General features: G+C 38.4%; 1 protein-coding gene across 8 annotated transcripts in view; it reads left to right on the top strand.

Moving 5' to 3' along the window:
- The window catches only part of MICU2 (mitochondrial calcium uptake 2), a 253,633-nt gene extending 244,379 nt beyond the window's left edge, over window positions 1–9,254 (top strand). For all 8 annotated transcript variants that reach the window (XM_007059116.4, XM_043530681.1, XM_043530686.1 and 5 more), the window contains 4 exons: window positions 2,359–2,530; window positions 2,827–2,935; window positions 7,167–7,324; window positions 8,432–9,254. In XM_007059116.4, the coding sequence (XP_007059178.2) occupies window positions 2,359–2,530; window positions 2,827–2,935; window positions 7,167–7,324; window positions 8,432–8,536 (544 nt within the window). In that variant the 3' untranslated portion in view covers window positions 8,537–9,254. The remainder of the gene's footprint in view (window positions 1–2,358; window positions 2,531–2,826; window positions 2,936–7,166; window positions 7,325–8,431) is intronic.
- The last annotated feature ends 6,193 nt before the right edge of the window (window positions 9,255–15,447 follow it).

Below are 15,447 nucleotides of genomic sequence, written 5' to 3'. Positions count from 1 at the left end.
CCGCATTTGCTCCAACCCCTCAGACAGAAGCAAACACCTACAAGATCTCTATCAAGCGTTCTTACAACTACAATACCCACCTGCTGAAGTGAAGAAACAGATTGACAGAGCCAGAAGAGTCCCCAGAAGTCACCTACTACAGAACAGGCCCAACAAAGAAAATAACAGAACGCCACTAGCCATCACCTTCAGCCCCCAACTAAAACCTCTCCAACGCATCATCAAGGATCTACAACCTATCCTGAAGGACGACCCATCACTCTCACAGATCTTGGGTAACAGGCCAGTCCTTGCTTACAGACAGCCCCCCAACCTGAAGCAAATACTCACCAGCAACCACACAACAGAACCACTAACCTAGGAACTTATCTTTGCAACAAAGCCTGTTGCCAACCGTGTCCACATACCTATTCAGGGGACACCATCATAGGACCTAATCACATCAGCCACAATATCAGAGACTCGTTCACCTGCACATCTACCAATGTGATATATGCCATCATGTGCCACCAATGCCCCTCTGCCATGTACATTGGCCAAACTGCACAGTCTCTATGTAAAAGAATAAATGGACACAAATCAGACATCAAGAATTATAACATTCAAAAATCAGTTGGAGAACACTTCAATCTCTCTGGTCACTCGATTACAGACCTAAAAGTGGCAATACTTCAACAAAAAAACTTCAAAAACAGACTCCAACGAGAGACTGCTGAATTGGAATTAATTTGCAAACTGGATACAATTAACTTAGGCTTGAATAGAGACTGGGAGTGGATGGGTCATTACACCAAGTAAAACTATTTCCCCATGTTTATCCCCACCCCCCACCGTTCCTCAGACGTTCTTGTCAACTGCTGGAAATGGCCCACCTTGATTATCACTACAAAAGGTTCCCCCCACCCCTCCTGCTGGTAATAGCTCACCTTAAGTGATCACTCTGGTTACAGTGTGTATGGTAACACCCATAGTTTCATGTTCTCTATGTATATAAATCTCCCCACTGTATTTTCCACTGAATGCATCCGATGAAGTGAGCTGTAGCCCACGAAACCTTATGCTCAAATAAATTTGTTAGTCTCTAAGGTGCCACAAGTACTCCTTTTCTTTTTACTATTAAGTGTGTGACAGCTCCCCAGATTCCTAGATTTTAAGGCCAGAAATGAATACCCCCACCCCACCGTGATTATCTCGTCCAAAATAAGGAACCTCAAAGCCACACTTATATTTACAGTTGTAGTTTCTATTGCTGCCAATTGTAGCCTGTTTCATGGATCTTTTATGGGGGAAATAATCTCCTAAATCCCTTAATGTTCACGCCTTCCTACATCAGATTGTGCTCTTGTTTTTTGTCTTGTTACCTTCCCAAATAGCTGTGATATCATATTTTCAGCACTGTTTTTATGCCAATTATAATTCATCTTAATCCATTTTCTAATGAATATTTACCTGATTTACCAAGCCTCTCATAACCTCTGAGACCTTTAATTACCATTCCTCTGTGCTGCCCTGTATTGATGGTTTTAAGTTTCTTTCTTCTATCACCTTTTCATGATCAGGAATCTTGTGACTTGACTGTTAGGGATGTTAGGAATGCATCCGATGAAGTGAGCTGTAGCTCACGAAAGCTTATGCTCAAATAAATTTGTTAGTCTCTAAGGTGCCACAAGTACTCCTTTTCTTTTTGCGAATACAGACTAACACAGCTGCTACTCTGAAACCTGTTAGGGTATAGTATCTTTAGCCATTTTCCAATTCTCTCATTCCTCAATTTTTAACATTAAATTGCATAAACCACATATTAGTCCATAACCTATATTTACCAGGTCAGTCCCTTTGCATTCAATTGTCTTGTTACTGGCTGGCCATCAAAGGTTCACATAATCTTTATATATGCATACACACTTTGCTGCATATTCTCTTCTCCGGGTAATTGTGTTCACTAGTGTAACACTGACTGCAACATCCATGAATGTACATAGACTTAGAGAGCACCCTAGTGGTATAATTACTGAAACACGGCATTGAAACATTTACATGCACAGGTAAAACTGTGTTTTTAACATATTAAACAGTTAGCGAGATTGTAATATTTGTAGGTGGGTAGTTACATAGATTTTAAAATGTTACTATTTCTTCTACTGAGTTGAGTACGGTTTCAGAGTAGCAGCCGTGTTAGTCTGTATCCGCAAAAAGAAAAGGAGGGCTTGTGGCACCTTAGAGACTAACAAATTTATTTTGTTAGTCTCTAAGATGCCACAAGTCCTCCTTTTCTTTTGGAGTTGAGTAACTAGTTTAGTATTAATAGTACTAACTTATGGTTATTTTATGTACTTCACTATATTTCTTTACATTTAGATTTATGGAAAATTTACAAACAGAGGTGCAAGAAATGGAATTCATACAGTTTTCAAAGGGTCTGAACTTCATGAGAAAAGAGGACTTTGCAGAATGGTTATTATATTTCACTGATGAGGAAAACAATGAAATTTACTGGCAAAATGTGAGAGAGAGAATCCAAGCAGGAGAGGTTGGTACATAGAATATATTATTTTTGTTTTGCTTTCTCATTTTAAGTTCAAGTGCAAGTTTTTTTAATTAGATAAGTATATACCAAAAATGTGGCTATTTTCAAATAGAGGAGTTCTTGCAAACTTTCAGATTTAATTTTGCTATCCATAAACATGATGATCATTTGACAACTAGAAAATAGAAATATTAAAGGCGATAACCACAGTAATATCTAAATACTAGAACACTAAGGAAATAGACCTACTTGTTTCTGAATTTATTATATAACCTAATTTGAATTATTTGGTACTCTAGAATATCAGCTTGGACGAATTCAAGACATTTTGCCAGTTTACAAATCGCTTAGAAGACTTTTCTATTGCCATGCAAATGTTTACTGTAGCTAATCGTCCTGTTAAATTGGGTAAGTAGTAGAAAACTTAGTATATTTACCTTTAAATAACAGGAAGAAAGTATACTGTGTAGGGATTGTCTGAATAAGTTATCTCAAACAACAGCATTGTGGACTCCAAAAACTGTAGTATTAAAATTCTATAACAAATTAATTTAACTTGCACGAAGAACAGTAGCATTTATAACCACAAGTTGTTAGGATTTCTAAACTCTGATGTGTGCTGTAATATACCATTCACAGAATCACCCACAAGAGTTTGAATTTATTTAGTGATACCTAAGTGTTTCTGTGACTGGGGTCAGGGCAGGGGGAGCGGAGGCACACTGGGGATACTCAGTTCGGGCAAAGTGCAAAGAATGGGGCAGACAATCCCCAAAGCTGGTGAATATTCCAGTATTTAGGTTTGCCAAGATAGCACAAAACAGCTTCTATATCTTACAGGTTACCCAGAAGCCAAAACAAAGTTCCCTTAAAAGTAACCCAGCCTTTGGGCTCCCTCCCAGACAGCCAAGTTAAATATGAAAGTTCTGCCAATCCCAAAGGATCGGACACATTACCTCCCAAGTTAATGAATATTCCAGATCTTACCCAAATACACGCTACAGCCAATTCTTATTAATTAATCTAAAATGTATTAAAAAGAAAAGCGAGTGAGTATTGGTTAAAAGATCAGTATACACACAGACATGAGTACATTCTGAGATTAGTTTCATTGTAGAGATTGTGAGCTTTGGAGTTACAAAGAGTTCTTAGAATTAGTCCATAGATTCAGTCCAATGTTCATATCAAGGGTGATCCAGGTGGGACAGGAGAGCTCAGTCTTAGGACTTAAACTTCCCCTGCCTAAAGCACCAAGCAGATCTGAGATAAAAAGGATCAGGACCCAAGGGTTTTTTTATACAGTTCCAGGCCTTCTCTTGACAGCTCCGAGTCCTTAGGTAAATAATAGTCATCCAGACTCTGAAGTAGACCTATTTCCTAAGCATCACCAGTAATTAGCTACACGGATTAACATAAGGAAGTTACCTGTTTTCCACCATTTGCAGGTGATTTGCTGTATACTTCAAAGAGAAATCAAGACAGTGATATCACCATATTTACAGGTTTCAGAGTAACAGCCGTGTTAGTCTGTATTCGCAAAAAGAAAAGGAGTACTTGTGGCACCTTAGAGACTAACCAATTTATTTGAGCATAAGCTTTCGTGAGCTACAGCTCACTTCATCGGATGCATACTGTGGAAAATACAGAAGATGTTTGTTTTTATACACACAAATCATGAAAAAATGGGTGTTTATCACTACAAAAGGTTTTCTCTCCCCCCACCCCACTCTCCTGCTGGTAATAGCTTATGTAAAGTGATCACTCTCCTTACAATGTGTATGATAGTCAAGGTGGGCCATTTCCAGCACAAATCCAGGTTTTCTCCGCCCCCTCCCCTTTCTCCCCCCCCCCAAACAAACCCACTCTCCTGTTGGTAATAGCTTAAGATTTCTGAGGAAGGGAGATACTGTTGTAATCATTACAAAGAATGACAAACATCTCTTTATTGCAACTTATGGCTTGTCTACATTTACAGTGCTTAATGAATGCACTCTTTTTTAGTTTTTGGCACAGTCCTTTTTGCATGGATGTTAATCTGTCTTTTTGTTCTTTATTAATGAACTGTTAAAGCACATCAGCAGGGTGCACAGGGACAATTACTCAGTGGCATGCTAGTACAGGGTAGATTAACACCCCAACTTGCCATAAACTTACTGTTTGTGTTGACAAACCGTTAGTGGCTGAACTACTGTTACTGCTTAAGCCAACTCGTTTGTGTCACAGAACTAAGTCATGAGTAGCCCTTCCTCTAATGTGCTTTCAAACTAGCTGGGTTTATCTCAGGGTTACCAACAGCATTCATTTGTGAAGATGGGGCCTCAATTTTAGTATGTGCACCTCCTAGTAGGAGCAGTGTGCTATAAATGGAAGGAGCTCCCCATAAAAATACATAAAACTACTATTTCTTCATTATTATTCTCCAAATCCCTCCTTAAAACACGATGATGCCTATAAAACATTTGATCTAGGCTAGGCAGTTTGTGTGCTGTGATTGCTGGTTATTGTATTAAGCATAATTATTTCTGTGTTATCTTGTCCTTGTTAGAGAGCTTATTCCTTCTCTCCCCCACTTCCCTGGTCCTTCTCACATGAACAGAGAGCAACAATACCCGAAGTCCGAAGGTGCAAACAATTCAATGTTTATTGGGGTGAACTTCCAGCAAGCTTAAATCCAAGTTCCTTTTTCCTTATTTTCGAATCCCAACTTACTTTCTGACAGGTTTCAGAGTGACAGCCGTGTTAGTCTGTATTCGCAAAAAGAAAAGGAGTACTTGTGGCACCTTAGAGACTAACCAATTTATTTGAGCATGAGCTTTCGTGAGCTACAGCTCACTTCATCGGATGCATACTGTGGAAACTGCAGAAGACATTATATACACAGAGACCATGAAACAATACCTCCTCCCATGGTATTGTTTCATGGTCTCTGTGTATATAATGTCTTCTGCAGTTTCCACAGCATGCATCCGATGAAGTGAGCTGTAGCTCACGAAAGCTCATGCTCAAATAAATTGGTTAGTCTCTAAGGTGCCTCAACTTACTTTCTGTTTGCCCCTAATTTATATAGTAATATTCTTAGCTATACCTTAACCAATCATTCTACTGAAATTTACCTAACCAATCCTAACATATTGTAACATGATTAGCTAACCAATTATATCCCACCACCTTAATTAGTTTACACCCAGCAAAATTAATTATACAGCAGACAGAAACAATCACAGAACCAGACAGAGACCATGCAAATAAACAATAGCAAAGTGGGAACTATAATGACAAAACAATACAGAAGTGAGGATTCCACAACTACATCTATAAAGACATAAGGGTTTCCCAGCTGTGTCTATTGATAAGTGAGTTCTTACCAGACAGAAAACTATCAAACTAAATTTCCTTTTACATCTTCTAGGCTCTTCCCTTTCTCTGGAGGTGATAGATCGGATCACCTTCCTAACAGCCCCAGATTGACTAGGTTGGAATGTGAGGATGTGACCGGTCGCTTCCCAGCTTATGGCTGCCTCTGCTGCTTAGCCAAAGGCATTGGCCTAAGAACAGGGCCTCAGACTGTCACAGTGAGAGAAGGCCCTTACACAGATTCTTTCTTGTATACCTCTATTACTAGCTAGATGATAAACATATACCTAAATTCTTAAAGTATAGGCCTTTACAGGCAGGCCTGAATATCTATATCCTAACAGTCCTCCACATTCTTCCTCCCCCACCCCCAGATATTTTTTGTAGTTTTGTGTTGTTTCTTATGTACTAAGACTATAAGTTATTTGGGGCAGGATTTGCTTTTTTTATGACGTGTATACAGCCTGTAGCACAGTAGGGCCCTGGGCCCTGGCCGGGATCTCTAGACAGTTCCACAATACACATAAATAATAATAATAAATGTGAAAAGAGGATGGCAAAAGATAGAGGGGAAAATGGAGGCCCAGAATGGTATGGTGGCTGCTTCTTCCACGAATTCCATTAAACGTTCCTCTCTTCCACTCATTCAAGAAAGGGCAGACCAGTTCCTAAAGCCTTCTTCAAAAACCGACCAAAAAGCATATAAACCTGTGTGCTGTCAACACACTGTCTAGGGGCTGATAGTTACTGGCTGTTAAAAAAAAAAAAAAAAATAGCTGAGAGGGTTGTCAATTGAAGTGAATTGTGTCTTTGAAAAAAATGCCGTACAGACAAAGATTTTAATATGGAATTATTTAGCATTAGACTGATTCCAAATAAAATGTTAGTATTTTTATAAGACCTTTGTGGGGTAAGTGCTTGCAATCTACATACACAGGTGTAAGCCGAAAGTAGTTAATTCTTTTAACGTGCAGCTATTTTCAGCAAATATTAATGATTACCATTTGTTCTTGTTGCTTCAGAAGAAATAATATATTTTAAAAGCTCATACTACAAGCTGCGAAGATTGCACTGAAATACAAAGCAAGCTCAAGAGCATGTGGATTGAGGTCTTCTAATATAATTTACTAGTTCACACATCCCAAGTACCATAGGTTAGGATACCCAGAAGACATCATAAATTAGTACAGAATCCCACTATTTATGTGTGTTTAGTTTTTCTTCATGTCTGTGTAATGTGTTATTACACTTTGTGTAATTAACATTAACATTATGTTTTTACTAGCTGAGTTCAAGAGAGCTGTAAAAGTGGCAACAGGACAGGAGCTCTCAGACAATGTTTTGGACACCGTCTTCAAGATCTTTGATTTAGATGGAGATAATTGCCTCAGCCATGGAGAGTTTGTGGGAGTATTAAAGAACAGGATGTATCGAGGCTTACGGGTAACAAAACTAGAGTTGTCTAAAATCTGCAATAAAAGTATTTAACTGTCTTTAAATTACACAAAAAATATTAACATTGGGAATTTTTAATTCTACTGTGTTAACATTTGTAGAAGTGAAGGCAAAACTAGTGGATAGGGAAAAAACATTAAAAACTGATGATTCCTACTACTACTAAGTACTGAAGAAAAACTACCCCGTTTCCTAGCATTCACATTGCTCCTAAACATTCAGATGCTTCTGAAGGATCTGGAATTCAGTGTCTGAGAATGTCTTTCGGACATGAACTGAGGAACTCTCTGAAGCAGGCATCTCCAAGAAGAAGCTCCCACTGAGTTTGTAGTAAGTGTATCTGCACACCAGTCATGCTGAGCATGCTTCCCCTTTCGTATTGCTTCCCCCAGGTTAACATCCTGGGATATGTCAGCATTTTATGCAGCAAATTGATTTCTCTTATTAGGGTCTATAATCTGAATTTATAATTCTAAATGGAGTATCTCTTATAGGATAAGTATTAGCTCATTGGTGGTATAGAAGAGAAACTGGGAATTTCTAACAGCCATAATGTGAGGAAGAGCAGATATTTGGTAAACTGGCCTCTCAATGGTATTCTTGTTTTATTTGGGAGAGTGTAAACTTGTTCAGCATTTATTTTAGTTCTTTATATATATATTATAGAAATGTTTGTAGTTAAAGATGAACATGAACCAGAACACCAGATCTGAACTCCCTGATCAACAGAAAACTTTGAATCCAGACTGGAACTGCAGTTTGGGCCTAATACTAATTATAATGAAATTTTCCACCAGGAGAAAAAAGACCTTCACCAGCCAATCAAGATTAGCTGTCCACCTATCTGAGAAACAAAGGGTGTACAGCAAAATAATAGGATTTCAGCATATTGAGGAATCCTGAATGCTGATTGGCTGGTGTGGATGTAATGATGTGCTAATTATGATACTCAGTATTATCCATATGAACTGTGGTAGCAATAGCATTATGGTGCTGCTGTGCATTTGTGTGTTGAACAGCCATTATATAGGAAAGGTATTTTATACGTAAAGATGGAACAAAACTATGTAACTTTGTTGTTATTGTTGATAACAGGTACCACAACAGCAAGGCGTACAAGGATACTGGAAATGTGTGAAAAGAGAAAGTATTAAAGGAGCAAAAGAAGTCTGGAAGCAAACTGGGAAAAGCCCTTTCTAAATAAGTTACTTGTTCTTTTATTACTATAAATGTCAGAGCTTGGGGTTTTCATGTATTTTTGTTTATATGCTGGCTGAATCATGTGTAAATTGTTATACAACCTAAATATTTAATTAATCGAATTTCTGATACAATAATTTTACAGTATTAGTGTAATCAGGTTTGCCTGTGGAACTGTTATGACCTCTAGCTTCCATACAAAAGTATATTCATTCCAGGAAATGCTAAAGTTTACAAAAATAGACATCAGCAGAATTCTTGTGTGGGGACTGGCCCTGCTCTCTAGCATATGGGGTATCTGAGTTTTAGTACTGGTCACCTGCTGAATGTGCTGCAGAAATAGCATTTACAACCGGAGAACGGAAGACCAGTAATACAGCAATATAGTCCAACCCAAAATGTACCTACCAAGTTTCCTTTATAGGGACTGGGCATTACAAAGGCACAGACTACCTGCACAATCCCTAGGAGATGCAAGATTTTGGTATCAAAAAGGAAAACTTGACTGTATTGTTTTGTATGTCATCACTATTATGAACTGCCCGTAATCCATATGAATGTACTTTTGTTTGCTGTCTTGGTAATAGGATTAACATATCTCAATCAAAACTGGAAATTTAAGACTGTTTATAAAGGCTTTGAAAATTGTAAATGCTTTGTGAAAGTAAATAGGCTCCTTAAGACCTCCTCAACAAACAGAATAAATTAGAAAATTGAAGTAAAGACTTTTGTCATTTTTTAAGATTGTGCTCAGTATTGCTTGCAGTCATCTTAATCATCTTGCTTTAGTCACAACTTGTTGGTTCAGTGTTTAACAAACCGAACACGACATTTGTCCATCTCTGTCCTACAATTATTTTATCTGTTTTTTTAATCTTAACAAAGGTGTCATAGTGAGCCTACATTATCTCAGGAGCCCAAGGTTACCAAGGCAGCGTCATGTAAGTACAGAGATAAATAAAAATTAAAGTATTTATTACCCCAGAATACAAACAACATATAATGAGATACAAGCCCTTAAATAGTGACAGAAGGAACAGGTTAATGTGTATGTGTACACATACATAGTTGTGTAATATATTTTTGGATGTTTCATTTGGCTCTGAGACAAGATTAGCCTTCCTGCTCGATCCACTAAAGGCTGGAAAGTAGTCCTGTTTATAAAGGCTCTAGGCTTCTCACCCCATTTCCTAGCTTGTCCTGACCAGAGTAGAAAGTTTAGCTTTCCAAAATGGCTGCCTTTTTTCTACTAACACTTCCCAGCCTGTCTTGTGAGCATCTTTTAGAAAAGGCAGACTGTGAACAAATACCTGCCCTCGTTTTAAACATGACTGTCCACCAGTCTCCAGGTAGTTTTCTCTTCACTGCATTTGAGCTCTTCAGGGTGGCTTGGAAGCTTCTTTCCTTCACAGGGCCTTACAGAGGAGTTAGGTACCAGGACCACCCTCAGATGGAGAACACCAAGGATCCCTAATATGAGATCATCACTACTCACCCTAGAAGAGGTAATAGACCAATACTTAAAGAAATCATTGCTCAGTGATGGAGCCCCCTCCCAGCCTCTCCCACACTGTTATTTCTTAAGCATGCTAACTGAGACGCTAGGGAGAAAACAGCAATGCCATCTGTCAGCTACCAGTATCCTGCATCACTGTGTCATGCTTCTGATTATGGCATGGTTAAAGAGATAACACTTGTACTCCTATTGTCTATGGACATGAAGAGGTCATCCAGCAGAGCAGCATCATACCCATCTTGCATGGCCTTTCTTAAGAATCAGATACCAATGAAGACTCTTGTTCTGCCTCCAGGAAGCTACAGGGCTGAAATGAAACACTCTTAAATGTGTCAGTTCCTTTCTCAGAAACTGAACCCACAGAATTGTGATGGACAACAAGAAGATTCTGTTTTTAAATATTTGGCAGATGCTCAGATATTGTGATGATGGTGCGCCATAACTACCTGAGTGGAAGATAGCTAACAGGGCAAAGCTAAGGCACTGTTTTGACAGCAGCCAAAAATACAAAATAAATAAACCACGTGAAGATTTCTCCTTATAGCCACAGGAAGTTCCAGCCCACCAGGCTCTTAAAGCACCCCTCCTAGGACACTGAAAACAGAGCCAGGAAAAACAGGACATAACCAAACAGCCCCACGTTTCCCCAAGATACTTTCTCCCATATTACAAAGGAGAAGAACATTCCCCCAACTACACCTCTGTTCAAGTTCTGGCTTCAATGCAGGAAGCCTTTGGATTTGCTATATTTATTTATAATTTTAGCCCATAAAAGTTGTAGTTTGGGGGATTAAGGTTACTCGCTTTCATTTTTATCCTGTGACTTGTTAACAATTTTTTCAATATTCTATTTTAATTTTTTGTTTGTGTGGCTTCTTTTGGTTACAAAACATGTTACCTTTTTATGAGTACTTTATGAAAAATAAATTGGTCCAGCTCAGTCATCTCTAGAAGTTTAATGCCTTGTTTGTATCTGGGTGTATGGAATCGGCAATGTCAGGTCTTGGCAGCAAGTTAGTAAAAAGTGAGATTTCAAATTTGAGTCATTTTTAGCAGTTTCTAAGAAGTTGCATACAAAGTTAAAGTTCAGAGGAAAACGAGAGCTGTAGCATCTTTATTTCCTACAGATGAATACTGTACATTTTTAATAAGAAATGGGATAATCAACCAGGAATAAAAATCCATCTGATGAAAATGTTTTCATAGACCTGACCCTGCAAGTACCCGATGGGTATGTCTGCACAGCATTTTGGAGCGAATCTCCCAGCCCGTGTTGACAGACTCAGCTTAGTAGGGCTCATGCTCGTGCTCTAAAAATAGCTGTATGTAGAGTAGTTTGAAATTGCAGTTTGGGATGGAGGTCGGGCTCTGGAGCCTGAGCTGCAACTTCAAAGTGCTGTCTATGCGGCTATTTTTAGAGCGCGAGCGTGAACCCTGCTCACATGAGTCTGTCAACTCGGGCTGCGAGGCTTGCTCCAAAATGCTGTGTAGGTATACCCACAGAGACCCACACGCAAAGGAGGCCTATGCATGAGGGCTTGAAGGTTTGGGCTCGGTGTTTAATTGTTTTTAAATCTATTTTTAATTTGCCTTCACTAAGAGATTTTTAAACAAATCTTGAATTAACATCATAAATTGAAAATGTTATTCACATGAACAGTTACGTCATCCTTTCCTTATTAAACAATCCACAGTGGGTTTTTTAAAACTTAATTTAGCTCTCAAGGGAACTAAAACAGGTGCAGTAACTGTATAGTCTATTTTCAAACTGTATGTCAGCATAATTCAACATATAATTTCTAATCAAATACAATTTATATAAATCTTTATGCATGAGGCCACTGTATTAGTTAAACATGAGAATTACTTCTTTAATCGGTTCTTACTTTTATAATCTCCTGGCTATGAACAGCAATTTATAGAAAACTTAATAGAATGTAATAAAATTTGAAAAATTTCCTTCAAAATAGTGGCTTTATACTATGGTGACAGGTGGTATAGAAAATGCTAAGGTACATACATTTTGTTACTGTGGTGCCAAAGACTGGCTTCACACCTTTGCAAAAAGCACAAGGATTAGTTAAATGTTCTTTATATTATAATTTTATGTGGGTCTATTTACTGTTACCAATTATGATACACCTCTCTTTGCTAGGCATTGCAAGAGTTTGGTATAGAAACACAAAGCCATATGAAACTCAGTTTTAGTATGTATCCAAACACACGAGAATGTTTAGCTTGAACCAGTTTTGAACCTTGCAGCAAAACTTTCTGCTATCACTGAAAAGGAACAGACATTGAGTTCTACAGTTTCATTTTGGTTTGGTGATAAAGTTTTGAGTGAATCCTAACTCTTCACCAATCCATAGCCAATGCAGTAGAGCCAAACAAATCCAATGCAATGCGGTAGTGAATAAACCTCAGTTTTGTTTGGAGGTTCATTTTTGCTGTGAGGGTGTATACAAACCAATTCCCAAAAGTGAAATGCCTGAAGCCTTCTGATAAATTGGATGATCCCCATGTAGACCAAATCTAGTGATTTTTTTTTAACGAGCTCTTACATTTTCCCTTACTCTCCCTATCCTGTGTTGTACATTGAACAGTGTGTAATGAGTAAAGTAAAACATAACTATATTATTTTTACCTTCTAAAATATGAGCATTACCATGGGAAGAAGTATGCTAAGTATCAAAAGCAAAATAGTTGATTTACTCATGTTCACAAACCGACAGTAACTCTAGCAACATATACAGGATTCTACAAGCTGCGCTTAGTGGCACATGTAGGATTTGACAAATAATCATTTATCGCAAGGGACTTCTCGTCTCTCCCTATTGATATGTGTATTGAACACATTATTTTAACAGGGGGAAAAAATATGTTCATTAATTCCAACCCTTATATTGATGGAAACACCTTTTGCCTATTAATGTCTCCACTTAGGCTCTGTGTCACTGTTCACTGTCTAGACTCCTCTGTACGTCTGAAAGGGGGAAAGTGAGAGCGAAGCCAAGCAGAGGGTTAAAGTTACATTATTTACTACTTCTATATCACTTTACATCTTCAGTGTATCCTACAAAATGAATCATTGTACAATAATGGGCATGAACATAATCTGATCTAGATATGTAGTAAAATATTTTTATATTAGATATTTTGGCTACACTTTGAATGATTCTGAACCAGAAATGGGTCAACAGATTCACATCAAGTTTCAGAAAAAACTGTTCGTTTCTTATCCCACAGTTTGGGGGGGGGGGGTGTCTGTAAACATGTCTTATACCCTCACATTTAATCTTTTCTGTAATGAAACAAAGTAAAGTTTGGTCAGCAAAAGACTCTGATGCAGCAAGCAAGCTTCTGCAGCCTCTTTGCATAGAATATATGTCGTTAAATGATGGCATGGCCATTATAAGTCATTAGCAAGCTGACCTAGCTACAGCTCCCGATATGTAACTGATCGCAAGAGCAACATGCAGATGATGGCAAACATAGACAAACACTGTTAGCATCCAGCCAACGAAATAAATTCCTCATAGAGAAACTGAAGATGTCACCCAATAAGAGGTGAAAAGGCCCATTCACAATAGGAAATCTGAGAGACCATGGCATGTACAAAATTAATCTGCAAACAAGGGCACCTTTCTTCACTCTCTTGCTATTGGAATGTTTGCTACTGTCCTTGTTGATTAAACAATTCCTGGTTGGTCCAGTAATGTAAGAATTAGTGTGGCATACTTGGAGAAAGATTCCCCATTAGGCTAGTACTGGCTTAGTTGATGGTGTGTTCAGTTTAGTAACAATCCCGCAGTATTGCAGAACTCTCCTTGTCCTTATTAGTAACTACTCTGCTGTTCATGCAATCTAGGGTCCAGAAGCCTGGGTCTTGTGAGCAGAGTGCCCACCTGAATGGGTATTATAAATAATGTCCTGTTTCTTAAAAGGCCACAGAATCCAGAATTCTCAAACCTAGGCATCAGCCACACTATCAGAGGCTCGTTCACATGCACATCTTCAAATGTGATATATGCCATCATGTGCCAGCAGTGCCCCTCTGCCATGTACATTGGCCAAACTGGACAGTCTCTACGTAAAAATAAATTAACACAAATCTGACGTCAAGAATTATAACATTCAAAAACCAGTCAGAGCACACTTCAATCTCTTTGGTCACTCGATTACAGACCTAAAAGTGGCAATTCTTCAGCAAAAAAACTGCAAAAATAGACTCCAACGAGAGACTGCTGAATTGGAATTAATTTGCAAACTGGATACAATTAACTTAGGCTTGAATAAAGACTAGGAGTGGATATGTCATTACAAAAGTAAAACTATTTCCCCATGTTTATTCCCCCTCCCCCCCGTTCCTCAGACGTTCTTGTCAACTGCTGGAAATGGCCCACCTTGATTATCACTACAAAAAGTCGTCTCCCTCCACCCCCCGCTCTCCTGCTGGTAATAGCTAACCTTACCTGATCACTCTTGTTACAGTCTGTATGGTAACACCCATTGTTTCATGTTCTCTGTGTACATAAAATCTCCCCACTGTATTTTCCACTGAATGCATCCGATGAAGTGAGCTGTAGCTCACGAAAGCTTATGCTCAAATAAATTTGTTCGTCTCTAAGGTGCCACAAGTCCTCCTTTTCTTAGTCCCTTTGTAATTCTAGCCCCAAATAGTTACAGAATACCTTCATTTTAATATCTTTAAGTACAACAGAGGAAGGAAGACTGCAAAAAAATCGGTGGGTCTGCTGGATAACCAAGGGCTAAAGGGATTAATTAAGGAAGGTTGCTGAAAAGTTAAATGATTTCTTTGCATCAGTTTTCACCACATCTACCCCAGACCTGCTCTTCTCTGGTAATAAAGATGTGGTTCTTGGAGACTGAGCTGTTCGAAGCAGAGGTGCTGGAGGAAATTGATAAATTAAATTGCAATACCTCACCAGGGCCAGAGGATATATACATCCAGGAGTTCTGAATACCTGGCACTTAACACCTGAGTCGATAATAGAAATTTGCAATCTCTCATTAAAAACAGATACTGTATTAGAGGACAGCAAGTGTTGTACCCGGATTTTATAAAGACTGTAGGCGTGATCTGGAGAATTACAGACCAGTAAGCCTGTACATGGCAAATTGGATGAATTTATAATTAAAGACAGAATAACACAATACCTGGAAAACCATCATATGATGGGGTCTAACTAGAACAGATTTTCTAAAGGAAAATCATGTTTCATTAATCTCTTAGAATTCTTTGAATGTGTTGTTATAGTATTTGTAAAAGGGAAGCATGTGACAATTTATTAGACTTCCAAAAGGCCTTCAACAAGGTCCCACACAAAAGGCTACTAATGAAGCTAAATAGTCCTGGGATAAGAAGCAAGGTATT

The sequence above is a fragment of the Chelonia mydas genome, chromosome 1, assembly GCF_015237465.2.
Source record: "Chelonia mydas isolate rCheMyd1 chromosome 1, rCheMyd1.pri.v2, whole genome shotgun sequence".
Taxonomy (NCBI): Eukaryota; Metazoa; Chordata; order Testudines; family Cheloniidae; genus Chelonia; species Chelonia mydas.
The sequence above is the reverse complement of the archived record's forward strand: the minus strand, read 5'-3'. Positions and strand labels throughout refer to the sequence as shown.